General features: G+C 42.5%; 1 protein-coding gene across 1 annotated transcript in view; it reads left to right on the top strand.

Annotated features, from left to right (window-relative positions):
- Positions 1-481: 481 nt before the first annotated feature.
- Positions 482-25615, top strand: part of usp53a (ubiquitin specific peptidase 53a) — a 30509-nt gene continuing 5375 nt past the window's right edge. Inside the window, exons 1-14 of the mRNA XM_086197554.1 lie at positions 482-914; positions 10113-10730; positions 11486-11578; positions 11709-11843; positions 12635-12745; positions 13491-13573; positions 13828-13912; positions 14208-14354; positions 16186-16335; positions 18056-18224; positions 19147-19293; positions 20219-20365; positions 22121-22898; positions 23515-23582. Coding sequence (XP_086053680.1) covers positions 10587-10730; positions 11486-11578; positions 11709-11843; positions 12635-12745; positions 13491-13573; positions 13828-13912; positions 14208-14354; positions 16186-16335; positions 18056-18224; positions 19147-19293; positions 20219-20365; positions 22121-22898; positions 23515-23582 — 2257 coding nt within the window. The 5' untranslated portion in view covers positions 482-914; positions 10113-10586. The remainder of the gene's footprint in view (positions 915-10112; positions 10731-11485; positions 11579-11708; positions 11844-12634; positions 12746-13490; positions 13574-13827; positions 13913-14207; positions 14355-16185; positions 16336-18055; positions 18225-19146; positions 19294-20218; positions 20366-22120; positions 22899-23514; positions 23583-25615) is intronic.

Raw genomic sequence — 25615 nt, 5'->3', positions numbered from 1 at the left:
GCAGTCTAGCTTCCAAACAGGAGAGAAAAGCTTTAATTGTACATCCATTCGCTTTCTTTACATAACAGGATGAGGCAGATGGGGAGCAGGAGCCTGACACCACCTCCTCTGCTCTCTGGTCGTCATGATCGCCGCTGTTCAAATTCTCAGCACATTTGAGTCAGTATTTAACAAAAAAAAAAAAAAGAAAAAAAAAGAAGCATGTTTAATCATTGAACACACGCTGGCTTGCTGATGTGTTTCTCTTCCTGGCTGTAAACAATGTTAAAAAAAAAGACTTTTATTTGTGTTTGTGTGTGTGTGTGTGTGTGCGCGCGCGCGCGCGCGTGTGTGTTGCAGTTTGTTCCCTAACATTACAAGGCTGCAATCTGCAAACCTCTGCACTGGAACTGCCAGCAGAGTTGGCGCTCTGCGAGTGTTGTAGAATGTGTGTGTGTGTGTGTGTGTGTGTGTGTGTGTGTGTGCGTGCGTGCGCGCGCCGCTGTAGCGGTGGTGTGCAGTAGCATGGGTAGACTGCAGTAAATACAGTTTTGAAGAGGCGGGGTTTGACATCTCCGCTCTGAAAACATCTCTAATCCAGTATTTCAGGTGCCGAAAGTCGACCGAGAGAAACCGCTGCTCACTCCCGCTGCGCTTCAGACGCAAAACTACACGCCTAAGAACAACCGGAATATGTTGCATACGGATCTTGACGTCTGGCGTTTCCAACCTGCGGTTTCTGAAAGAGGAGATTTCTTTTGAAAGCCGGGAAAGAGCGAAGTTTGAGCGGACACTTCTGCGGGGTCCTTCCTCACTTTTCACCGCCGCCGTGTTCCCTTGAAGTGAATTTTAGAACCAAACGGCTCGCCAGTTCCCTCCCACGCGAACATTGGAACTCTACGTTTTTGAGATATTTGGCTTTTATTCTCTTTAAGGTGAGTAAATGAAGTGAGACACGTCAAAGCCTTCGGAACTTTAGCAGTTTATGTTTTCATGGCGGTGTCAGGCGGAAATGTAGCTTCACCTGACGCTCAGGTAAGTTAGGTAGGCCTAGCGTTCGCTTCCTCCCTCACATAGCTTCAGTAAGAGCACTTGTCAAGTTAAATTATATGGCGTTGAACAGTGTATAAACAGTGAAACTTGTTTATTTTAACTTACATTTTGTATCATGTACAATGACGACTGCTGGTGTTTTATTCTGAAAATCTGTCGAGGATAGCTTTGTGTCGTATATTATTAAAATACGTAACATTAGCTCAACGGAAACGTGGTCACACGTCTCCTGTTTACCTTGTACTTGAGAACAGTATCTTATTACTGAGAAGATAACCGACAAACAGGTTATAACATACAAGTTTAGGTAGTTTACGAACCCTTGCATGTTTTTTTTTTAAAGATAAACAAGATGAGTTTGAGCTACCTCCCTCCCAAGCTCTTATTTTGTGTGAATTAAAAAGTACATTATATCATTTCCTTCCCCCCCACCCATATAAAGATAATAAAGGTGCAGGGGGGGCGTTCAGGACCCCCCCCCACACACACACACACACACCAAAATCAAAATCCTGTGCACCCTGTCAAACCGGCCTTTTTTTTTGGAATCTTCTGAAGACCCCTCAGCAGCAGACCAGTCACATCATGGACACTGTTGTGACTTTGTGCTGGGGTAGATTTCCTTCAAGTCAATATGGAGGCATGCAGAAGAACCAGTTCTGACATTCTTTTCTGTTTTCAACATTGCCAAGAAAGAGCATGTGGAATAACTGCTTTCAGCGTGAACGGGTCTGTTTTTGTTTTTTTTTTAATTAGTTTGTGTTTTAGATTATGAAGTGCATCACAAACACCTGAGCTATGAGACAGAAGTGGAATGACATAACTTTACAACGTGACTTAAAAAAATGTATTTGCTTTAAGTACTTACATAGGTGCCAGGAACGCTCAAAAGTGTTTTTTTTTTCCCTGCTTCTTTGCACCTCTAAATGTATATTTAGCTTGAAGCTAATGGTGTCTCTAGGTACGACTAAAAAAAAAAAGAATAGAATAATATGAATATTATTTCTAATTGAAATGTCCACCCCGAGATCACATTGAATGTCTGTGAATAAAGCTTGGTTAATGCTTCTGCGTCGCGGCGACGGCGAAGACCCTACTCCGTCATTAAGCATTCGAAGTTCTGCGTCGAAGGAACGCGTTGCTCTGCAATTCACCGCCAAGCCGCTAGGGGGGGTGTGGCTGTGTCTTTGTATGGTTTCGGGGGCTCTTGTCGGATTCCAAGACAAAACTGTTTACAACAGAGAGACCAGTGCTTTTCTTTGAACGACTGTCTGCTTTCATGAATCAAACTGTAAACTTTGAACATGACAAACTTGACTTCCTCTGTCCGTTTTCTTCCAGAGGCACACATATTTGTCACGGAGGTTCCTCCACCTCCTCATGCATTCGGCGACCTCCTCTGAGCGGACCAATCGCAGTCCTTGACGTTCACGTCACGACGCGACACGTAGTCAGGATTTTTTAAGGTGCACGTCAGGCTACGCCGTAAGGGTCCGTGTAGGGGTTTATGCTTGTGCGTCGCGGCGTATGTACCTACGCCATCGACGCAGAAGCATAAACCAGGCTTGAGTGTCAAGTGCTGTAAATGTTGGGGTATTGGGCTTTATATTTTCTGCCAATAAACCAACAAAACCACCAATTGAACCATTTTATGGACTGAACTGTGGAATTTGTGACCCTTTCCAGCCCTCGTAGCGTGGAACAGAAGATTATATCTCGTGTTTTAGCTTTAATCAACACTTTTGTAGATTACTGAGCAAGCGGCTGGATAAAGAAGACGTGGATTATACCTCAGACTTTTTCGGACAGTTTTGCTTTTGTTGTTTTTTTTTCTTCTTTTTTTTCCCGGTAGTTTGTGGTCCTGAGGTGCCGTTAGCTTCCAGCTACGTATATGTGATCGGCTCTTTCAGCATTCTGGTGTCACAAAGAAATGATACGGCTGTGAAGACACGTCTTTGTGACGCCTTTTTGTGAGTTCTTAAAATACAATTTTTGGGGCGACCTTTCACTTTAAGACTTTAAATACGACAAAAAAAAAGTTTTTTGTTTTTTTTTCTTCTTTTAAAAAGGAAAGTTCCTCATAACACTTGATACTTGTTGGCTCTGTCAAGTGGGAAACCATTAAGGAAGCAATCTGAAGAGCAGCCGGGAGGATGTTATATTTCAATCAGATTGTATTCAGAATGGGATCCTGGAACATGCGCTTTTGTTCTCCCTTTTCCTCTGTTAGACACAGGGAGGAATAATGGGTGACTCAGCGCGGTGTGGGTGACCTGTTCAGTTTCACAGGGTTGAACGCAGTGACTGTGTGCTGGAAAGTGGCAAGCCTTTGAGCAGGAAGCCCCGACACAGGAAAAGACCGCTGCATTGTTGCCCGAAGGCTGAAGCCATATCTGCAGTCAGTCGGGAACATTATGCCGAACTTTCACTGTTAAGCCAGGTTTTAATGCCCTCTTACATTCTCCCTTAGCTGTTGATGCCTGTGCAAAAATGTTCATTCATTTCGTCAAACCTTCGAAATAAGAACACGGTGTTGGTATGCAGGAGGAAATTTACAAATCCGATTTTGGACATTATTTATTTTCATCTCAGACAGAGCCGCTGCAAAATAAGTGGGACTCTGAGTGGGAAACTGTCATTTGTGACTGCGCTTCTCCGTTAACATGATGAGTCAGACTTCTGAGAAGTTTGCATGACTTTACCAAAAATAGAGGTCTTTTTGTGTTCCCAAGGCAAATGCCGGTCATTCGGATTTTTAATAATTGTTCAGCAGTTCACCCGTTTTTTTTTTTTTTTTTTTCCCCAAATTTGCAGATTGAAAAATTATGTTTCATTTCATTAACGAACAGGTGAAGGACTTAAAAGGATGGTTTATAACAACAGAAAAAACCAATAGGTATTTTATTTTATTTCCAATCATTTGGAAACCTTTTTTTAACTTATGAGTCTTATCACCAAGGAAATGCAACATCAAGAGACAGACAATGAGTCACATATCTCCTTTTAGAGAATTGGTTTGTTGTGTTTTAGTTTGTATCTTGGTCACGCAAATTTGTGTTACTTTGGCAACTCGAACGTCATCTTGAGCGGACAACTGGCTGTTGCTGCGTGCTTTGCACCAAAAAATAGTTTGTGTGGGCAGCGTGAGTGTGAAAACGTTAGAAATAGATGTTTTTCCCGAATTAACAGCTGTCAGATGCCATGAGGAGTGACGAAGCGTAGTTATTTCATTCCTGTTTAATGAGAGGTTGGAATACAAGAAAAAAAAAAAAAACGAGATAAAAGCACAGTAGCTGCCGCTCATGGGATGGAGGTTTTACGATTCCATCTGCATGGATTCGTCCATCAAAAGGCAAACGATCGGATGTGTCATAGGTCAACGTTGATGCATGTTTGTTTATTTTGGGTCAAACCTTATCTGCATTCTCTCCGGTCAAATCTGGAACCCATCGGCGAGTCGCAGGCGGTCAAAGCCATGCTTGTGCGGTACCGTGGACATTATTTTACCTCCTTGTGTTACACAGAGAGACGTCATACCAGCAGTCGCAGTTTCCAGTGATTTAGTGCCCTGCATTGTGGCAAGTTTTCATGCACGGAAAGTCATCATATTGTTGTCTGAAAAGAATCCCTGTATGGTTGCATGGTGATGAAACTTGTGATTTATACTGCTACCATGGGAGTTGAAGTTGCTGTTGAAATGTAATCCCCCCGGTAAGGAAAGCTATTCATCAACACAGAGTCAGAGTTGAGGAGAACCAGGAAGGAACGCTCGGCTGTCAGGCAGGTGGATAATGTACCAGCATGACGGCCAGGTTTATTGATCAACATCGGGGGGGGGGGGTGGGGGGGTGGAGAGTTTGATTTTGTTTCAACTTCTTGAAGTTGTGGAAAAATTTGAAATTGCGCCGCAGTTTCATTTTGTGAAGGGAAAAGGGGGACGCCGACTCGGTACAAATGTTGGACGCTTCGTCTCTGTGCTCATCGCACTAAACGTTTGTGCATCTGTTGTGACACTGGCGTGATTCGTTTAACCACGGTTCGATCCGTCTGATGCTTGTGTCATCACCACGTTAAGGAGATCAGATAAATTATTGTAAATGAGGCCATCGATCAGCAGATCACTTATTGATAGATCATAGGGTCTGAGTCCCTGTGACTTCGCACCAACTATGTGCACAGCTCCTATGGCCTGTCAAATTTGCCATTGAATAACACACTCCTTCCCCGGTGGATCCGAGCTACAAAATCCTGACATTCGGTCAGCAAGTTTAGCAATTTTTTTTTTTTTTAAACAAATAAAGACTGGACTTCCTGTACTGGAGTGCATATGTGAGGAAAAAGTGTTTTATTTTTTATTAAAAAAAAAAAAAATTTTGTTGCTACATTGTTAGCAAAACCCTTTTAATGCAGTGCGAGTATTGTAAGTTTTGTTCTGCAAGCGTAAATAATTTAAGAAGCAGGCATCAATGTTAATATCGTTTTCTTTAAAAAAAACCAAAAACAAAAGCCAGATGCATGTTGTGGTTTTTCTTTCCTCGATTTCAGTTTACTTCTGCTTTGGTGGTGTGTTTTTCCTTTAACTGTTCATTATGGCTTCTTTTTTTTTGTGTGTGTGTTTTTTTTTTTTTTGGAATACCCGATTCTGTGGAATTAATATACCGTGGCCGCGGAAAAGAAAAAAAAAATAAAAGTGCCACATTCACACTATAATTTATTTATTTATTTATTTTTTATTGAGCATTCAAGAATGTTGAGTAAACATTTTAAAAAATGTTTTTTGACAATGAGCAGCTTTCATATCCAAGTACAAAACAACACAGGGTCATGTTGCAACTGTTCCAGTTGGCCATAAAACACGGCTCTTAAGAAATGATCAGCGGTCCTGTTTTGAGCAGCAAAAGCCGTTAGTAAAATTACAGTAGACAATGTTGTCGAGAACTCTTTTGTTTCAGGGCAGCATGTTGAACTCTGAAGCCATCTGGAGAGCTCTGGTCTACACGAGGCGAAGAAAAAAATTACAGGCGTCGGGCAAAATATCACTACTGCATCTATTTTTTTTTTTTTTTTACAATATTGTGATGTATTTCTCATCAAACAGCCCGTCTCGATACAGATTGCCCCATCAACACATCAACAGTTTTCTACCACACCGTACATCGCCTTTCATCTCGGTCATCAGATTCTGTCAAACAGACGACACCACATTTCTGCCCCCCCCCCCCACCACTCCCCTTTTCGAGATATTTTCTTCTCTTACTGATATTGTGATGCACTGTAGATTAATTTTCTTGCTAAATATTGATCAGTGCCGCACGTTGAGACTATTATCGTGACCAGTGCTGCGATTCCCACCCCTACTATGTACCCTGTGATATGAAATTTGGATGGGAAGTGAGTATGTCTGCGATTTCAAAGGAAAAAAAAAAAAAAAGGATGAAAATCACATCCAGAAATGGCGTACAGTAGCATATTCAGATAATGTCAGCTGTGTATCCTTTTTGTATTTCTTGTATTTTTCCTCTATTCCTTGTCCTGCTTTTTCTTTTTTCTTTTTTTTTCTGCTGCAGTGACCTAATTTCCTCAATGGGATCAATGGTTTCATGTTATTTCCTACCAAGCCAGCTGCTCTTGACGGGTCTGTGTTGCATGTTTCAGTGTCAGTTTTAGTCCAACCATTGAACTCAAAGAAAACTACCTCATAGTCAAACAGGAAACTAAGCATCTTATCAAAACTAGCCCTTTATATTTGTGTATTTAAATGTTGGGAGAGGACTTGATGAAGTCCTTCATATATGGACTCACTTGACATAATTCAGGACTTGAAAGGGGAGGGTGTCGACAGTCGTCTGTGCTTACTTAAGATAATGACATAAAGCTGGCTTCTGGACAAATTTGTGACCAGTCAGTTGAGTAATTTTCTCCACCCTGGTTCATAAACAAAAGAAGTCAGATTTTTCATGTGGCTGCGTTCACAGCCGGAATCAGAGGTATCTGTTTTGAGTCGAGGTTTGTAATCAGAAAATCATAAAGCAACACGCGAAATCAAGTCAGAATGTTGATGTTGGCCGAACCCACCTGCCGGGGGCAAATGTGCACCATTCCATCCAGTCCTTTCAGCGTGCCCTAGCAGGTTCGAAGGGGCAGTATGTGCTTCCTCAACCTATGTGTGTTGTCACGCCGCCAGTTCATGTCCAAAAATGTCCTTGTGTGCCGCACTACAAGCATGACGCGGTTTCTGTCACATGGTTTTCTTCTGGTAAAAGGTGCCATGCTTGATTTATTTCCTAAAAAAAAAAAAAAAAAAAAAAAAGTTGAGCATTTCACTCCGGTAATGTTTGTGAATGATAAGGCAGGAATCGTTAGCAGCACACCAAGTTATTTGCTGTTGCTGTATCCCTGAGAGATTTATCTTTGAAACTGGCGCAATAATTGTAGTCTGCAAATTAAAATTTCACTCGGGTCAGGACACAGTTGAGCGTGAATGAGGCTGGCAGTCATTTACATGGCTACCGTAATGCAATCACATCTCAGGGACTAGAAGGCTGGCTCATATATACACACAGCGTGGGCTTTATTGAATAAAGTGTGTGTGTGTGTGTGTGTGTGTGTGTGTGTGTGTGTGTGTTGCTTTTGCTTGCTTGCTGGCAAATTGGTGGGAGAGATGATTGTGCAATAGCTTTTAAAAACTGAATTGGTGATTTATACTATGTGGTCAGTATTTTATTGTAAAAATTATAGAGCTTTTGGATGTATTTTATTGCAAAACAACCGAGAATTTGGTGCAATTGCAAAAGGGAGCGTGATGAAATAACCGTTTTTACAACATGCCAGACCTCTGGCTCTTTCATTGCTGATGGGTCTGTTGGAATTAGCGTAACCAGCGAGCTCCCATCCACCCTCACAATAATCCAGGTGTTCTGACCTTGTTTGGGCAACTCGAAACAAATGTTCAGAGCAGCGCACTGAAATGTAAACTTTCCCTTACAAAACTGCTGAAATGGCATTAAAATAGGGTTTTGCTATGGCTTTTCTGCCAAACTGAGATAAGTTAGCTTTTATGTAATGAACTGATTCCACATCTGTAGGCGGTGATAAGAGGGCAGTGTTTGATTGTTTTGGTAGTTTGATTGAATTTTTTTCCGAATCTTGCAATGTTGTTAATTTGACCTTCTTTTTTTTTAATGTTTATTCAAAGAAATCGGGCAACAAATAACATGGACTTCATTTTCATTCAATGCTCTGAAATTTAGCGTTTCTGCACGTGCGTGGAGATGGCTGTCGATGATACACACACACGCGTTAGCCAGATCAGAGCGTGTGATGTCATTGATGAAGGTGCACTGTACAGCTTTCCACCTGCGCCTCCAGGCCTGAAACTAATCCTGAAAACAGCGGCTCTCAAGCAACTCTGAGCTTAAGTGATTGCTTTGGAATCTTGTTGCTATGGAGTCCAGTTGCAGAAGTACAGAGACGTTAGCATGTAAAGTTCAGTCACGGGAAGATGGTTGGAAAGGTTACTTAAAGTTTTACCTTCAGCCTGCAGATGAGCCACATCTACATGCAGTGACACTTCCTGAAATACCAAGATGCTGTCCGACTGGTTTCGACTGAAAGAGTCACAAGAGGGAAGTTTCATTGTGCAAACTAGGGCAGTGTGTTTTTTTTCCCCTCACTGTGAATAACAAAATATTTTAGGTTTATTCTTTGAGGTTATTTTTGAGGTGTGAGCGGCTGAAGGAAGGTGAATCACTGCGCGTCTCACAAAGAACTGTTGTTGGTTGTTGCTCCTCTGCTTTTCCATCATTAATCTTTTAAAAGAATACGTCAAAGGGCAGCCTTCACTGTACACTAATAATATTCTATATTACAAGACACACATTAAACCAAGAGGCTGGGGCCATTCATTCGATAATGTAATAACCGAGACGCAGCTTCCACCGCCTCCCTCAGCACAAACCAATTCATCCATCAAACCTCTCAAAAGTCTGTGTTCAGCACTGCTTTCATAGGTACACAATGCACATTCAGCGTCGAGAGTTTTTTAGGCTGCGAGCTTCACAAATTGAACTTCAGTGATTTATTCTAATTTCCCATGTTTCAGCTACTCTCATGTTAAAAATAGGCACAGCAAGTGCTGTTTTGTAGTCAAGTTTATCAAAGAATGACACGACCAGGCGTGCTGACAAACTGGGGTATGAAAGAGATCTGAGTGGAAATGGAAATTTTTTTTTGAAAGTCTCAAGCCAGGAATTTCTGACCAACAGCCGCAGCCCGGGCTCTCGTCTGGAGTTACAGCTGCAAACGCTGTCGGTTGGGCTCACTTTCAAATCATGTCAACATGTGGAAGTTGAAACCAAAGTAGCGGTTCCTTCACAGTGGGAACATTCGGCGTCGGAAAAGCACTGGCAGCGACAGATGATTTATCAAATATTGATTATGATATTCAATTAGTCAGGGACTGTTGAGTAACATTTTATGGTTACCGTTTGATTTTAGAATTTAAAATTTGATTTTTGTTGTTGTTGTTGACTGTTGGCCTTGCAAATTATACTGGAGAAGGGAATACCTTCCAGAGATTTTTAAGCTGCATGTCTGCTTTGTCCCCCCCCCCCCCCCCCCCCAATATTTGAACATCCTTTTTTCCTGATATTTATGTTTATGTGTATGCATCTCAAGAAATTGAAGAAATCAGTGTGACTGTTCATATATTACTCAAGCTTCGAAGCTTAGGTTCGCCTTCAGGTCAAGTCAATTTTATTTCTATCGCGCATTTACAGACGGCTGCGCCGCTCCAAAGCGCTTCACATTAAAGTGCTTGAAGTGCAATAAACACAGGAATGAACAAAGGCAAAAGGAAAAGGGTTAAAAGACATTGACGATGAGAGTTAAAGTTAAAAAAAAAACCAAAAAAGGTAATTTAAAAGGTAACACAGGGATTAGGGGACAAATTCACTTGCAACTTCAGAGCAAAGGGTGTTTGTAAAAGTTAATGTACAAGCGTTGTTGTTCCTTGCTAGGAAGAAATAATTCCTGATGATATTTAAAGTCTCACTTCATCTATTTTTTTTCCTCCTGCACAGACCAGCTGGAATTGGTGTCCAGTACAAAGGCTGCATCCTTGGGCGCTATGGATACCAAATATCCTCAGCGGTTTCTCGGTTGTGTGGCTCAACCTCCTCCCAGGATCCTCCTGAAACTGTTGTGATCTTACAAGATGATTGAGTCTTGTTCCTCCACGGTTAGAAGACAGCTCAACAGACCTGGGAACATCAGAGGCTTTCCCAGTCACAGACTTGGATTATAATAGTTTTTCTTTTGTTATCATTTGGAAGCTGTCTTTTTTTTCTTTTTCTTTTTTTTCTCCTTCTTCTATAAAGGGAGCTTCAGCATACTTTACAGAAATGGACTAGAGGCACATGTGTAGCAAGGCAACCGCTGCAGCTCGTGGAATAACTTAGCCCCAGACTTTTCGGGAGTCACTCCTTCAGGGGCGCAGGAGTCTAGTCCCGTCATTTCTACTATCCCTCCTTTCATAAGGCAGACCCCACTATCCAATGGCATGGGTCAAGTTCTTCAGGAAGCCGGGGGGCAATCTGGGGAAATCCTACCAGCCAGGCAGCATGCTGTCTCTGGCCCCCACCAAAGGACTACTGAACGAGCCAGGCCAGAACAGCTGCTTCCTCAACAGTGCTGTGCAGGTAGGTCCACCCTGGTGCTTTGGTTGTTTGGAGCTGGCCAGGACATTTTTGGATGTCAATAAAGTCGCCTTTATATCTTTATTGTTATTTTACTGCAGTGAAAACTTAATTCGTTTCGTTTGTTGCTTAAAATGAGTATGTGGTGGTTTTATCAAAGATCTGATGAGTGAAACACTTCATGTTTAAGATTGTGAGCTTTTTCAGATGGTTTGGAAATGAAAGAAAAAAACTTACTCAAATGAGCAGTGTTCTCACGTGTTTTTCAGTATGCATAAAATGTCAATATCATGTGAACTTGTTTTTCATTGGAAAGTAAAAAGTCTGATCATGTGCATCACTAAATTGTGCTGAATTTGCCTTAGAGATTGACACGGCTAGACACTTCAAAGCTACAAGATGTTGCGGTGTTCACCATGTTCCACCCCACCCGCCCCTTCCAATTTGGCTCTCATGATTTTATTTGGAAATCAAATGTTAGTCACCGTCTAAAATATGTCTGAGCTTCTCAGCAATGTATTATTTATTGTCCTGAAAGGTTATGTTGTACTAGTAGGATACTGGCTGGTGAGTTCCTTTTGTTTATACAGTGATGTCACTCTCAGAGAGTGTGACTCAGTGTGAGACGACGATGAGCTGGTCGAAGATTTTCATTACCCTCGGCTTTGTTTCATTGCAATGACAGCCAGTCGTCATCTGCATGACCTTGAGTTTAATGCCTAAATAGCACTTGTAACAAAAGACTCTTCTCTTTGTAGGTTCTCTGGCAGCTGGATATCTTCCGACGCAGCTTGAGGGAGCTACCCGGTCACTTCTGTCTGGGGGAGTCATGCATCTTTTGCGCATTAAAGGTACATTGAGAAGCCCAACTGTCTTCTTCTTGTGGTCGCATAACCAGAAAAAGGGGGTGACACAAACTGTTTGGATTAATAAAAACATACCATAGTCAATGCAAACAAATTCTCCCTCTCTCTCCCTCAGGGCATATTCTCCCAGTTCCAGCACAGTCGGGAGCGTGCCCTGCCCTCTGACAACCTGCGTCACGCCTTGGCAGAGACCTTTAAGGACGAGCAGCGCTTCCAGCTGGGCTTCATGGATGATGCTGCAGAGTGCTTTGTAAGTTCCTGTGGCAACCAGGCTACCCCGAGGGAGGGAAGACTAGCGTATGGAGAGGGATGTGTGTATGTTTGTGTGTTCTCCTGCCACACAGAGCGCTGCAACAAACTGTTTGGCGAGGTCACTGAAAGAGCTTCTGTCCCTCCCTTCCCCTCCCATCAACCCCTGCCACATTGCCGCTAAATATCACGATGACAGGTTATATAAGCGCCAGGGTTGCGTTTGAACCTCTGCTTTGTGCAGCCATATTATGTTGCATCTTTTCTGGGCTTTCTTGAAAGTCGATTTCATGCACCCTTCACTAATTTTACATATCAGTTCCAGTTTTGTTTCCTCGCTCTTTTTCGGCACAAGAATCCTCGCCTGGTCAGAAGTTGTTTTTCCTCGCATTGCAGTGTCATTTTCATGACCTTGGTTTTTTTTTCCCTTTGGTTTGATAAAAGTCCCCTCCTAAAAAAAGCATTATTTTAATTTCATAGTTGCATCACAATATATGCCAGAGTTGTTATCTTTTGTAGACAATCTTAATTCTAAATTCCTACACAGATCTTTGCCCTTGAGTGTTCATGGCACAGGCGTGTTATTGGACAATTAGCCAGTGTCTGATGAACAGGCTATGCTTCAATATTTCATGAACTCACAAGCCCTTCATAGAAACGAAATGCAACATGATTTCCTTCAAGTTAAACTGTAAGAACGATGTGTCCTTCTGTGCCCCGAAATACCTGCGTCTGTCGTGCTTGTGAAGAACACGTTTTGCTCTGTACATTATGCATATGGTTCTATCGCAGGAGAACATACTGGAGAGGATTCACCTGCACATTGTGCCTGAGGAGACTGATGCCTGTACGTCCAAGTCTTGCATCACACATCAGAAGTTTGCCATGTCACTTTATGAGCAGGTAATCGTTTTTGACACATTTTCCTGCAGTGAGCAGATGTTAATATTTGTGTATTTGAAAGAGTTGCTCTTGATTATACTGTTTTTTTTTTTTTTTTTTTTTTTTTTTTTACTGTTTGTAGTTGAACACACAAGCTAGGGAGAAATAGCACACAGACACACACACACACACAAATGCACCGGCAGGTACATGAATCACTGTCTTACACAGTCGAAATCCAATCTGTCATGTTTTGATGTTGGGTCGTCTCAGTGGAATAAGGAGGGTGATTCTGGTCAGATTCATGCAGCAGCTGTGGTGCTACCAGATCAATCACACATAAATTCCAGTGCAACACAAACACCACCCCTCTTTGTGGCTGCGATGCCCACTATCGTCCCAAACAATCTCAAAATCACATAGATAACGGGCCTTTGGACATCAGGCAAATCAATCCGACAAATACATTCAAAGCTTTAATGAGGATGGTCTTTGTCTTGGAGAGTGATAATTCCAAAAAATTGAAATGGAGGTCTGATAATGTCAGCTTCAGTTGGCAACATCAACTGATAATAATTTTACAGATGACAAGAAAAGCAAAAAAAAACAAAAAACAAAGTCATTGTTCAAACAAAGCAAGTTGTGTTTTTAATTTCATTTTTAGTAACTTTTATTTTTATGTTTATCTGCCTTTTGGTCTTTTGACTCTCTTTCTCTCTCTCTCCCTCTCTCTCTCTCTCTCTCTTGCTCTCTCCCCCCTCTGCAGTCTGTGTGCCGTAGCTGTGGGGCATCCTCTGACCCACTGCCGTTTACAGAGCTGGTACATTATGTCTCCACCACCGCACTCTGGTAAGGCACAGGCAACATGAAACTTTCCTTGCCTCTGCATTGTCATCTGTCCCACTCTTCTCTTTTTTTTTCCACCTCTCACGTCCCTCTCTGCACATTCTTCCCGAGGCCATAACTTCACTTTTACCTGGCAGTTTGCACGGGATCCCCCCCCCCCCCCCCACTTCACATTCCCTTTAATCTCCATTAGTCTGTCTAACTTCCTCCTGTCTATTTGTTCCAGTGCTCCAGCTCAAGTGTCTGTTCTTTTTCAGCCAGCAGATGCTTCAGCGCAAGGAAGAGTCGTTTGGAGAACTGTTACAAGCCGCATGTACAATTGGAGACCTTCGAAACTGCCCTGTAAGTGGCCTATTTAATAAATGGTTTTAAGACTGAAGGCTCAACGGGAGGAAACCCCCCCCCCCCCCCCCAAAAACGCTTTTGTGTTCCCTAAAGACTCATACATGGTGTAACAAGTGCTCCATTGTCCTGCAAAAGTACTTCATCAACAGTTTGGCTATTTGCTGACTCCATAATCTGCTAAATAAAGTTTCTTTTGGTGTCCCATGAGTCTCAAATGTTCTTTTATATTCATTTGGCAATCTGAAGTTGCTTTTGGTAAATACAGTTTCCTTCTTTCTCCTTGATGTTGCAGAGCAACTGTGGCCAGAGGATAAGGATCAGACGAGTCCTCATGAACTCCCCCGAGATCGTTACCATCGGCTTCGTCTGGGATTCTGACCAGTCGGACCTCACTGAGGACGTTATCCGCTCGCTGGGGCCTCATCTCAGTCTGTCTGCAGTGAGCATAATTTAATCTTTACAGTCTCCATTCAATTATTAGCACAACCATTTCACTCTGTTTTGGTATCAGTTTATTTTGATGCAATCGAACATATGTGTGAAATGAACTGGGGATTATTTTCTCTGTAAGTCGCTGCTGTTGCGTAAGCAGTCAACACCCAGTGCCCAGTTGGCCCGCGCCACTGATCAAAAAACCCCTGCTGGCCTTGGTCAGCTTGTCTAAACCCCTCCCCTCTTCTTTCCTCGTGTGTGTGTGCGTGCGCGTGTGTGCATGCTTCTCTGAGGGGAGAATGTGGGCTTGATGGACATCAGTGCGGAAAAACATGGCTTCATTGTTGCTTTTGTTGCAGTATTTATTCTTTATGTCTTCCATTTACCCGAATGCCAGAGTACATTGTTTTTTTTCGCATTTTTTTTTCTCTCTATTGTCACATCTTCTTATACATGGATGCTGAAAAATACACATTCACAGTCGCCTTCAGCGTGTTGGATTATCTTCACAAGTAAAAGAAATCAATCGGTTCAAATCGGGGCGGGTTCGTTTGCTCCACATATTACATAAGTTCTTCACTGAAGTAGTCAAACTGTCTGACTGCTCCTTCTTGCCTGAAACCAAAGGATCAGAAAAATGTCTGTCCTTCGCACAAATGTGCCAAAATAGTTTTTATTCAATGAATGCTACCTCTTTTAAAAAGAAGCACTGAAAATGAGCTGCAGGAATTAATTAGTTGATTAGTTGATTCAAAGAAAATTCATCAGAAATGATTTTTAATAGTTTTTTCAGGTTTTCTTTTTTTTTTTTTGCAGGCAAAAATGTCAAACATTTGATGGTTTCAGTTTTCAGGGCAATGGGGGAAAAAAAATCACAAAAATTCACGGACTTAAAAAGGATGTTTTCCAAGTTTGGAAAACTTTGAAAAAGTCATGGATTTATCGGTCTGTGTGACTCAGTTGAGATCGACTGAGTGAAATCTCTTCTGGTTGATATCAGTTTAATACATGTTCATTTTGTACATTGGTAAATTTTACATGCATATCTCTTTTTATCCATGCGTAGACAGATATTTCACAAAAACATCCATGCGAAATGTTTGGAAGCTGATTTGTATAAATCTGTTATAACCATGCATTTGTTATTGAAAAATAGGTTTGATACTATTGGGGGGGCGGCACGGTGGTGCAGTGGTCAGCACTGTCGCCTCACAGCAAGAAGGTTCCGGGTTCGAGTCCCGGCTCCAGCATGGATCTTTCTGTATGGAGTCTGCATGTTCTCCCTGTTCCTGTGTGGGTTCTCTCTGGTACTCCAGCTTCCTCCCACAGTCCAAAGACATCAAGAGGGGACGAGGCTGATTGATACTCTAAATTGACTGTAGGTGTGGCTGTGAGTGTGAATGGTTGTCTGTCTCTATGTGCTGGTCCTGTGATGGACTGGTGACCTGTCCAGGGTGAACCCCACCTCTCACCTGAAAGCTGCTGGGATATGCTCCACCCCCCCCCACCCCCCACCCCCCATAACCCTTAATAGTAACAAGCGGAACACAATGGATGGATGGATGGACTATGGGGCAGAGAAATAAATATATTCTCCAAGGGAAATTATGATGAGGATTTTTCAGTTATTCTCAAAATTTGATTGATTGAATAATCAGCGATGAAAATATAAAACAAGTCGCAGCCCCATCACATGTGACTAGTTTTATCAGAGCTGTTACCATTTCGCCCCCCGACCTAAATTTTCTAAACTGATTGATTCCAGTTGAATACCAAGCACTTCAGTACAAACGTTCTTCCTCCGCATATGCATTGATATTTTATTTGTCCGTGCACAGCTCTTCTACAGAGTGACAGATGAACACGCCAAAAAGGGAGAGCTGCTACTCGTGGGGATGATCTGCTACTCCAGCCGCCACTACTGTGCCTTCGCCTTCCACACCAAGTCCGCTAAATGGGTCTTCTTTGACGATGCCACCGTAAAAGAGGTGAGAAAATAAGTGATGAATAAAACATTAATGAATTGCATGATTTTTTTTCCGATTGGATAGTGTGGTGGACTTATTTTTTTAATATCCTGACATCAACGATTAATCATAAAAATAATGAATATTATATATTAAAAAAAATGTTACTGGAGGTCAAACTTCACAAATAGAGTGAGAGACTGGTGACGACCACTCTCTTATGTCGATCACAAAGTCGCTGTATTGCCCAATAAGGACCACATCGATTGCCCTTTGTGTTGATTAGCCTTTACGGCACTGAGGAGTCAGCTTCCCCCCTCCCTTCCACTTCAATTTCCCAACTCTGTCATCACAAAGTAGCTCTCTGCAGTAGTGAAGAGATGCTTAACCAGTAAAGCTCTTTTTTACTGATCCGTTCACTAGTTGAAGTTGAAGGGTCACTGAGAATGCTGAGTTGCAAGGTGTAAAAAGAGGAGGAGGAGGGACGACTGTGCTCTACAGGCCAGTGGTTGTGTGTGTTCACAGTATATAGCTGGTAGAACCTTTCATCCATTCTTTCCCTTTTTCATTTTTTTATGTTGGATTTATTTCTCTTGTGTGCACATGTGAGCATGCCTTTTGTCTTGACGATTTTCTCTGGGACTGTGGTGCAGCGGATGGCTGGCCCGGTGTCAATCCATCAGCAGCTTGTGCTGTGTGTGCAACACCCCCGCCATTCCTTCCCTTCCTCCCCTCCCCTGACTGAGATGGAGGAGCTTCTGTACTCAGTGCCTGCCAAGTCCATACCTGGATCGAAACCTGCCAGCATTTCTATGACTCCCCGAGTCGCAGCTGCTAAATGACTGCGATAGTGTGTCTGGAGCGCTCACAACTGTTTTTTTTTTGTTTTTTTTAACGAAGAAACACTTTTTTTTGGCCTTTAATCGTGAGAAGGGATCGCTGATATCGTAGTCACAGAGTTGTTTGGGTGGCAGACATAAACTAAACTGCGAAATGGACCAAATATTTTATTTATCTGTACTTCTGAATTAATGCAACAAAAGTAAATGGTAGGTATCCATGGCAACAATGAGGCTTATTTTTGAGATTGTTTTGAAGCGACTCATTATACTGTGTAACCAATAAATATGCTCACATGAGGAGGGAAACAAAGCGGCGTTTTGGAAATTGCTATGGCAGTTTTTAGTTCATCCAGCAATTTGGTGTCTGTGCTGCAGTGAGCGTTGCTGTTTTAGTGTGGTTGCAGACTTTTCTTTATCTTTAAGGGCTGTATTTACATTTTTTTTTATCCATATCTGTCAGAATTATCTTTTTATCTTTGTTTTGTTGCTCTTTTCTTCATTCCTTTTACAATCTCTCCTCCTTTACCCCCCCCCCCCCCCCCCCCCCCCCCCATCATTTGCTTAATTAAAACACACACCAGCATCTGGTGCCCTGTGGCCTGCCTCTGTGGTGCTTCTGTGGCAAACGCGCACTTTTCCCAGTTTACTTTAAATAACTTTTAACAGACTTCCTTGGAACTGGAAAGAGGAGATCATGAGTGAAGTATTTTGTCAATAATCCATCCGCCATTGTAAACTGAATTAGACCCCGGAAGTATGTGAGCACCAGCATTATAAAGTGTCACCAGAGGGCTGATGAAAGTGTGGGTTATGTATCTTTGCTGCATGAAATGTCATGAACTTAACACGTTTGACTTTTTTTTCCCTTTTTTTTTTTCATTCTTTGTCTGTTGCTGCAGATCGGCTCTCGGTGGAAAGATGTTGTCAGCAAATGTATCAAAGGTCATTTCCAGCCTCTTCTACTCTTTTACGCCAATCCTGACGGGAGCGCCGTCAAAGCAGAAGATGCCCAGCAACAAAACGGCAGCCAGTCCCAGTGCAAGACCCCTGTCAATGGAGACTTACAAGGTATGAGGCGTCCCAAGTAGCTCTGTACACCAACAATCTTGCCCCCTTTTGACCCTAAATAAATTACGCGTTTAATATTAAAATGTGAATCGTTGTCTTACTGTGAGTTCCTTAAAATTATTGAGATTTCCCTTACTTTTACTTTCCTGATGAATTGCTTGATCACAAAGCCCAGTCCATGCAGTTTTAAGACGAGTTGAGGGGTAGGTAACAGGTCGCGATCATAGCTAGTTGAATGTAATGGAGATTTCAGTTTAAAACATTTAAGGATGGATGTTTTGCAAAAAGATTTGGGGTTGTGATCTGTTAATGGTTTGGGCTGTTTGTGTCTAAATACTTGGCAAAGAGCAACTTTTTTTCATTTTTAGAATTCCTGCTGTTGCAGTGCGGGGGATTTACTTAAATATGTGTTTCATTTTAATCTCATTCACTGTAAACAAAATTTCCTCTTCTTTGCAAAAGCATTTAAATGAAGTCTATGGGGGGGGGGGGGACACAAAATGGAAGTATAGCATTTCTGAAAAACCCTAGATGACATTAGTCGCCTTTGTAACGCAGGAATGAAAATGTGTCGCTCAAAAAAGGTAAACATCTCTGCTTTTTGGATTATACATCTCCGGATTTGTTTGATTGGAGAGGTTTTTATCCCCTTTAAAGATCCTCCTCCAACTCTTCACGTTGGCCATGCCCCAGGTCCGAGCTGCGACAGCCCATCACTGCTCATCAGAGCTGACAGGGCAGGGCCAAACTAGCTGATCCTCCCAAACCAAGAAGAACATCTTTTTTTTTTGTTGAAATTCTGTTTCTTAGTTTCAATTACATTTAATGATTTTATATTGACTGTGTTTTTGTTTGCAACGGGCAAATATTCAGGAACTTGACAATTTAAAAATCATTCCGTTTCCTCTTTTCTCTTACCAAGGCTTCGAGTCTCCAGTTTCAGCCCCGAAGAAGCTGGACCTCACCAGGGAGAATCTGAACGCTCTGTTGGGCCAAGGCTCTTTCAAAAAGAAAAGCCCTTCGACCTTTAGCAGGAGCAGCGCTCAGACGAGCAGTGGACGTGGGCCAGGTAAGGATAGAAGGACTGAATACTTTGAGACTTAGCCGCAGGGGGAGAGGGATTTGTGATGGCAAACATGGAGGAGCGCCGTAAGAAGAATAAGATTGGGGAACGGTAATCCAAATTTGCAACTTTATTTGATGTAAAACTATTTGTATCAGTCAGACACAAGGATTGAAAATGTAAATAAGTGTAAGTGGCATGAACAAGAGTGAACATGCAAAGAGCAGGAAGTTGCGCTGTGGGGCGGTTGTAGTTTCAAGATCCTCGTGGCCCTTTTTATCCCTTTTATGAATACTTATGTCTTCAGAGTGTTTCTACAAATGTGGATCTGACGTAGCAACCAGAAGAAGAGATAATTAAATGTCTTCGATGTAAAACTAAATCGGCCATGTTAGGAATACAGAAAGGATTAAGTACTTAAGTAGAAGTAAGGAGAAGCGTGCAAATTGAGAAGAAGAGATTTGTTAATGGCCTTACTGGAAAGACAAGGCGATTTATGTATCATGTGAGAAGAGACAAAATTTGTAAACCAAAATCTTTCCCTTCAGAGTTGTAACAACTAATTAAAAGTCGAAATAATTAGACTCCGCCACATCATGGTTTGAAGTTCAACATATTTTTGCTGGGCATTCCATTGAGTCCGGAAAACACAGTCTCTGAAAACACCTGGTGTGTTTGAACCATCGTGTTCTCCTCACAGTGATTCCTGTTGAAATCCCAGACAGCTAACAGAACCACAGTGTGATCCGGTTTTCCAGCGCCATGACTAATCATTGCGTTTCAGAGGGAATATGTGCCAGCAACTGTGCATTGCCATCTTAGTTTCCACGCTGCTGCCTTTTCCCTCAGGGTGTAGAAAATGTGCCTTAGAAACAAACAATTCCGCATTAAAGCTCGACTGTAATACCTGAAATATCTTTGGATTGTATAGGGAAAATTGGCACCAGCGATCCCAAGCGTCCTTTCAGGGAGATTTCCAGGGTGGTTGCCCAGAGAACAGGAGAGGTGCGGGGGATGCATCCATCCAGAAGAGAGTCTGATAGGAGCGGTCAGCGGAGGCCAGAGTCACGCTACAGAGGTTGGTCACGGATCTATAGCTAGTCGAGCTGTGGTTTTGGACCGTACATGTAAGGCTGGGCACAAACACATGAGAATTGCTTTGCTGTATGATTCAAAAGGCTAGCCTTTCCAACTCTCCAGCCCTTATGTAACCCTTGGTTAGGGAGCAATGTGTCAGAAAGGGGATTAACTGCTGACGTCCGTTGGAGCCTTCCTTCATCCCACGCTCTCATAGTCAGAACCCTCACTGCGAACATGAATATTTACAACAAAAACACCATAAAAGAGGAGCAGGAAACCAAATAGTGATAGATATGACAGAATTGAATTCTCGGCTGATGTATACCCAAAAATTCATATTCCTGTTACTGTCTCTTGGATGTTTCCTTCTTGTACCTCATTTTTTGAGACATGAGACAATCAGTAGGCTGATTGGTCAGTTCCTTTAATACTCCTTTAGTACATCGCTGCTTTCAATTAAGTATCAGTGAAAGGATTAGGGAACAGAATGGTAACACACTCATGCATCAGCTCCAAGCTGCCAAGCTCCAGTTATGATTGAATGCGGGAGGCTCGTGCCATTGCTGTGATGAATGGCAGTTGCACGATAGTAAATGTAAGAAGGACACTTGTGTTCGTGCCCTGGCCAGCACTTCAGAAACACCAAAGCAACTTTGCTGCTCACATTTGACTGTGGACTCCTCGAATATTCAAAATGACCTCTGAATATACCGATTCCGGAATGTTAACATTCTTCCAAAGTGTCTGAACAAACATTGGAGGGATGCACACTGTTCTTCCAAAAGATATTCCCTCACTTGGATTTTTATTAGGCGGTAGAAACATGTTTGTGTCAAAATCTCAGATTGCAAAACATCTGATAACTATGTAGGCCATTGTATATATTTGCATTATTTCTTTATTTTTCAAACCAGTGACCCCTCCTGCCCTATGGATGTGGTCATCCTGTTTCTCCCCTCACTTATTCAGGGTTTTCCTTTAATTTGTCATTCGTCTGCAGTTGACAGGAAGGATGTCTGCTGACCTATATTTTGAAAGTGGCTTTTATGGCTAGAATGGCCTTGGAATAGCAGAGACGCATCCTTTGCACGCTATCATGTGCAGACATGTCACCTGTGCATTGGGAGAGCAAGCACAAGTATCCATTAAGACACATGCACAGAATGATAAAGTGCTGCCTTTTATCATGCTTATGGCTGTCTACACACGAGGTGGCACCTCTTTGCGTACACATCACCCTCGAAAATCGACTCCCGTTGGCTGTAATTCACACCTGCAGACATAAATGTCAGTAACCCTGCTGTCATCGTGCACTTCCCTTATTTGCTTTCCAACCTTCTGTGTTCTGCAGCATAGCCTTTTGTCTTTGTGTCAAGGTGTCACTGGAAGGTAATATGTTTGTGGCAGTCCAGTGTTCAGAGCACTGCATTAGATAGAGAAGGAAAAACATAATCAGATCAAATGCTATGGAAAGCTTTCAAAAAGAATCCTTCTGAATTTTTAGTTTCTTGTGATAAAGATAACCCCTTAAAAAAAATCGGATTAAAATATACATGGATGAGCTTTATTAAATTTGTCAAAATCAGGTCTTCTTGATTTTTATCTCCATAAGTTCTTTTCTGACTTGGTGGTTTTTATGGTCAGCTAGTGTTTTTACTTTTAAATCGGTGCCTTCAAATATTTATTCAGAATATGATTTGTCTCTCAAGTACTCTCCGTTCAAAATCTAATAAAACATTTCATTTGATCTCAGATCCAGGTCAAGCCCGGATCTACTCCCGCTCCATCTCCCCTCCAGAAAATGGCTTCAAACAGCACCTGGAGACTCGCCTTTACAGCAGCCAGGGGAAAGGTCCCACTCGGAGTGAGCGAACACTCACCTATGGAAATAGGTCATCTCACGAGCTCCCTCGCTCCCACTCGAGGGTCCGAGTGTTACCCAACGTTCCAAGTATCAGTAGTGGTCGTAACAGCAGGAGACTAGACCAGGTCTCCAATGGATACGATACCGACAGCAGCCAAGACTCTCGAGAGCGTCCCGGAAGTGGAGGGAACAGCCGCAGCAGAACCAGCCGCCCTTGGAAGCCCATGAGGGAGGTCCTAAATGTGGACAGTGTTTTAAGCGGCAATTCAGAAAGTCAGGAGCGACGGCAGCACAGCCCCAGGAGAAGACCCAGCAGTCAATCACCGTCCCGTGACCGAGAGCGGGACAGAGATTTTACGTGGGGGAGTCAAGAAGAGCGCAAACCCAAGAGCCTAATGACCATTTATGAAGATGAGCAGAGGCATGAAAACGGTGGAAGCCGAAGCTCATTGGACTCAGATGGCCGGGGTGGCTACAGTGACAAGGACAGGTCAAAGGGCTCTGCAACTCTTAAGGTCCATCATGACAACTGGAAGATCCAGCGAACAGAATCTGGCTATGAGAGCAGTGACAGACTTAGCAACAGCTCCGCAAACCTGGACTCGCCTGTCGTGGAGAACTTTTCCTCCAATGACCTGCGACCGATACCCGAGCTGCATCTGACCAGGTAAGACAGTTTTACTACTTAACCCTCTCTAAATGTTTACTCTGGAACCCCAGTGTCAGAATACTGCTTTGTCATGCCTGACTCATTTAAGTCTCAGAAGAGCAGCCATTTTTAAATAATTAAACATTGAAAACAAACGCTTCTAAGAATAGCAAGACCCATTTAACATAAATGCGCACAAGGCAGATACACCAAGCTTATTATGCTGGGCTGTCATTTGTTGGCTTTGTAGTAGGCTTTTGTTTGGAGATAATGATCCCTGCGAGCTGACAAATGCAGCACTCAGAGGGGAGAGCAGGCAGATAGCAGAGTACATTATTTAAGCCTATCTCCTGACAGCATATTGGTAAAGTTCTCATTCATTATGAATTCACCCAACACATGGTGAAGAGGTTCACTTATTTCGGTAACATTTGAGGATATATTCAAGCAAATCGTGTCGCTGTAATCAGTGTCTGAATGCACCTGGTCATCTTTGTCCGGCCTACAGCATTGATCTCTCACTGGAAGAAGTTGACAAAGAATATCGTCGTCTACGCACAGCGAAAGATCACGCCCTGCGAAATCTGGTGGCATTCCACAATGCATGAATAATTGAATTCACTTTGCATTTTAGGGATCACTTCCCTCCCAGAAGATGTGATGATTTAAAGGCTGACATATTGCAGTCAACATTTTCCTCTGGTAAGTAACTCCCACCGACTTCTGCGCCACCAGTAACTTAGAATGTTTATGAATTCCTTTGGAAACCAGTGTTTAAATTGAGTTTGTCATCATACATGTTTACACGTTGAGGAATATGCTCATAATGTATGAACCTTTCAAAAGAAAACCAATAAATTCAAAAGGAATATACATTTTCAGCCTGCTGTATTGTCAGAATAGGTCATAAATTGACATATTTCATGAGGCTTTTCCTTGACATTAAAGAAACTTCCCCCCCGCCCCTTCTGATTCCATGTACTGTGAGGGTCTGAAACATGAAGATAGTCCCCGGCAATTCCTTTGATTTATTGTTCCATCAGTAGTTTTAAGGTCACAGCCTGATTGAAGGGACACTTTATGGAAATAAGTGCGCTATGGTTCTTCCCCGACTGACCGTGACCTTTTTTTTTCCTTAGTAAAGTTTATGTTACGCAGCATACAGAGAATTGTGCTCACAGGAAAAAAAAAATCCAAACAAACTTCTGAATCACGTAATACGACGAAGCTACGATTCCTTCTGGTGTTCCAATCGAGAATTAACACTTTCAGCCCCAGTAAAGCACTCGATTGCCTGCCATTGCTGGCACACAAATGGGGGAAAAAAAAAAAAAAGTGGAAGAAGAAGAAGCTCAAAGACCGTGTTAACCTCAGTGATTTTCTTCCTTTAGCGGCAAACACTTCTGGATCAATAAGGATACTGAATCAGTTCACATTTGTTTTAATGATCCGTGAAGATTAAACCAGCCCTCAAGTTATGGGTCATGTTGAGAAGTTGCACTAATGGTTGTTTTTATATTCCAGACAGGATTGGGGGGGGGGGGGGCTGTCTGGACGCCCTTCGGCCTTCATTTAGCACAAGCCCGCTTTTAATGAAGAATATCAGAACAGAGAAAAATAGTATAGTTTTGCAAATATCTTGAGGCGGAAAAGACCCAAACTCTCTCCACAGGAGTACACGGAGTTAATCCTGAATCAGGAGGGGAGAGGAGTGAGCTTGTAAGGGCCACCCAGCTGTGCTCAGCCAGGCAGAAAATGCCATGACTGGGCCTGTCAGATGGTGGTATTCAAACATGAGACAAATAAAATGCCAATTTGAAGTACGGCAAGTATTTTGAGGTCCCAAAGAGCTTGAAAGTAAAGCATAGAAAGAGCAGATTAAGAATACGGCCTCAATTTTTAGCTTTCGACGTTTGAGTTGCATTCAGACCTGAGAGCAGCTTTTACACCAGCGCAACGAGAAAACGTTGGCAGAAATTCATCGTCTTGAAACTGGTCCTCCTCCAAGGCATGGTCACTTATCGTCTTTACTCCTCATAATTGTGTTCGTAATGAATGAATGATGATTGATTAAATTTGATTGTGATTTCTTGCACGCGGTCAGGTTTGTTCACTTTCCTCCTCTTTGATGTGTCAAACTTCTGAGTGGCCTTCTCGGATCTGTTTGACTGTAGATATTATTTTAAATCAGCTTAGGATATTTATGACCCTGCGGTCTTCAAATTGTATTGACAAGCTGCTCTTTATGTGTCCAAAGTCGATTTGGCGGGCATTCAGCTGCGGTCGTCTGTCGAGCTGCATATTCCGGTCTAAAAGGCTTTCTAAAAGCACATTCATGGGGGAGGGAGGAGGGGGGCGTGAGATGCACAGTTGACATTCGGTGCTCTGAAGAAGGAATAAACAAATGTAATCCTCGTCGAAGTGACCGAAAGTAATTCAGGTTTTAGGGAATTGAATTATATTGTTTTCACGTGATCAACTCATTTACATATTCATTTAGGTAACAGGTAATGCAGAGGGATACCAGTTAATATTCAGATAAGCCCACATGACCTGTATGGCATTGTTTGTTGGGTGCAAATGTTTTTATACCATTAGCATGTCAGATGAGTTGTGTTGAGGTGAACCTCAAACCTCCCGTTAGCTGTACATTTAGCTTAGCTTACGTCAGAATGTCTCTGGCGGGGAGTGAGACCGATTCAATGAGAACAGGTAACTATCCTCTAGGTTGCTTC

This window comes from Aulostomus chinensis, chromosome 24 (assembly GCF_037954235.1).
Source record: "Aulostomus chinensis isolate RoL2024-O1b breed Wild chromosome 24, RoL_Achi_v1.0, whole genome shotgun sequence".
In the NCBI taxonomy this organism is placed as follows: Eukaryota; Metazoa; Chordata; class Actinopteri; order Syngnathiformes; family Aulostomidae; genus Aulostomus; species Aulostomus chinensis.
The sequence above is the reverse complement of the archived record's forward strand: the minus strand, read 5'-3'. Positions and strand labels throughout refer to the sequence as shown.